The 1,885-nt window shown below is 34.0% G+C and overlaps 1 protein-coding gene across 1 annotated transcript in view; it reads right to left on the bottom strand.

Annotated features, from left to right (window-relative positions):
• Positions 1 to 1,489, bottom strand: part of LOC107461024 (E3 ubiquitin-protein ligase UPL1-like) — a 15,094-nt gene extending 13,605 nt beyond the window's left edge. The window contains 2 exon segments of the mRNA XM_021128873.2: positions 917 to 1,037; positions 1,283 to 1,489. Coding sequence (XP_020984532.1) covers positions 917 to 1,012 — 96 coding nt within the window. The 5' untranslated portion in view covers positions 1,013 to 1,037; positions 1,283 to 1,489.
• Positions 1,490 to 1,885: the final 396 nt, after the last annotated feature.

Raw genomic sequence — 1,885 nt, forward strand, 5'->3', positions numbered from 1 at the left:
TGTTTGCTCTGCTGCCTCTGGCTAATGCTGAAAAGCATAAGAAGGACAACTAAGACCCATAAAAAATATTTAACAAATAGCCATTCTAGGTATGACAGTTTGGGCCCCACAAATTCTTTCGCTGAATGGGAGAACTCCACATTTACAAGATAAATCTTAATAGAGTAATACAAACTACAACCATTAAGTAACACAACAGACATTAAATTTCTACTTCAAGAAAATCCGGTAAACTTCAATTAAGAAAAAGTCTCCTTTAGAAAATATAACTTCCGTAGAAGCCAAACCCTTGCCTCCTGAAAAATATGCACCACAAAAAAGGAAACACACTTCCCGCGTTCCCCGCATCTTTTACCTGTTTCCTAAAATACCATTAGAACTAACTTTTCATAGAAGATTCCTTCTTAAAACCAAAAGCACATTCCCACTTTTGTGCCAAGTGCCCACTTAGTGTTTTCTTTTCTCCCTTTTTTTTTTTGTCTAAGTGCTCACTTAGTTTCCCGTGCTGTTTCATTTCACTAACTATGCTCATGCTAATAATGCTATCCAAAGATTCCAAATTCCTGACATGGGCGCCTACCAAATACTTATTCTATTTTTCGCTATCACAACCACCAGCTCAAAGAACCATTAAACAAACCATTGCAATAAACTAAACAAATAACAATTAAAATAAAATAAAAATTTATATTAAGCATGTAGCAAGTGCCATTTGTATCAGTAAAACCCAATGCAATAGCTACACAAATACACTCACCTAAGGACCGAATGCATAGCCTGTGAAAGTGCATTTTAAAAAAGGTGGCTACTTGATGTGTTTACAGTTTACAGTAGTTAAAAGCATGATCATGCTAAACCCTAATTTTAAAAATGAAACAAAATCTACAAGTTTTACGAGATAAAATGAAACACTAACGGGTTCGGAGTCAAGCTTGATGGAAGGGCCAATGGCGCTTTCCGTCGAAAGTAGTTGCCGCAGCCTCGCCGGCCAGCTCGATCGTAGGGTTGTCATCTCACCTCCACTTCTCTACTTTGAACTGTTTCCGCCATTAACAAATTCATACAAAACAAACAAACAAATAAATAAATAACCTTCATGTCAATGACAAACACAGACACACATAAACGGCAAGGAATCCATGCGTTTTACTAAAAGAACTATAGAGATACCAAAAGCACGTCGATTGAAAGAGGTTGCAGCAGAATCAGAAAAAAATAGATCAAATTAACAGCAAAAAGATAGATAAATAAATAGGAATTGGTGATTGGAAAAGTGTGGTACCTGAGAGATGAGAGAGAAAGGAGTGAATGCATACACATCAGGAGTGAGTGAGTGAGTGAGTGAGAAGAGAGAAGAGAAGAGAACGCAAGAGAGAAAGTGAGAGAAATGTAGGAGAAAACCCAAAAGAGGGAAACCAAAGAGAAAGGTTGGGGAATTGGGGTTGCGAATCGCTATGCCTGTGAATTAGACTATGATACAGTAATAATTAATAATTAATAATTAAGCTTTTAATCTATTGTGTTTTTTTATAGCAGAGAGAGTTCTTGGCTTGGCCCTCTTCTGAAGCAACAAAAGCAAGAAACATAAATGTTTTACTTTTATCAACGCCTAGCTGCTTAGCCAGCTTAACAATATGGATTAGCTAATTTTTTGGTGATTTCTTCATTTGGAGAAAAATCTTTTTAATAAAAATATGGGATTAATTATATCAAAAAAGAATTTTTATTAAAATATTATTTTTACAAAATCTACTGTTAAATTAAAAGTTTATATAGTATAAATCATGCCATCAAATTTTATATTAAATTAAAAAATTTTATATATTTTTTTAAATTATTATGTATACACCATAAATCAACTATCAAATCAATTATCATGTCATTT

The sequence above is a fragment of the Arachis duranensis genome, chromosome 8, assembly GCF_000817695.3.
Source record: "Arachis duranensis cultivar V14167 chromosome 8, aradu.V14167.gnm2.J7QH, whole genome shotgun sequence".
Lineage (NCBI taxonomy): Eukaryota > Viridiplantae > Streptophyta > Magnoliopsida > Fabales > Fabaceae > Arachis > Arachis duranensis.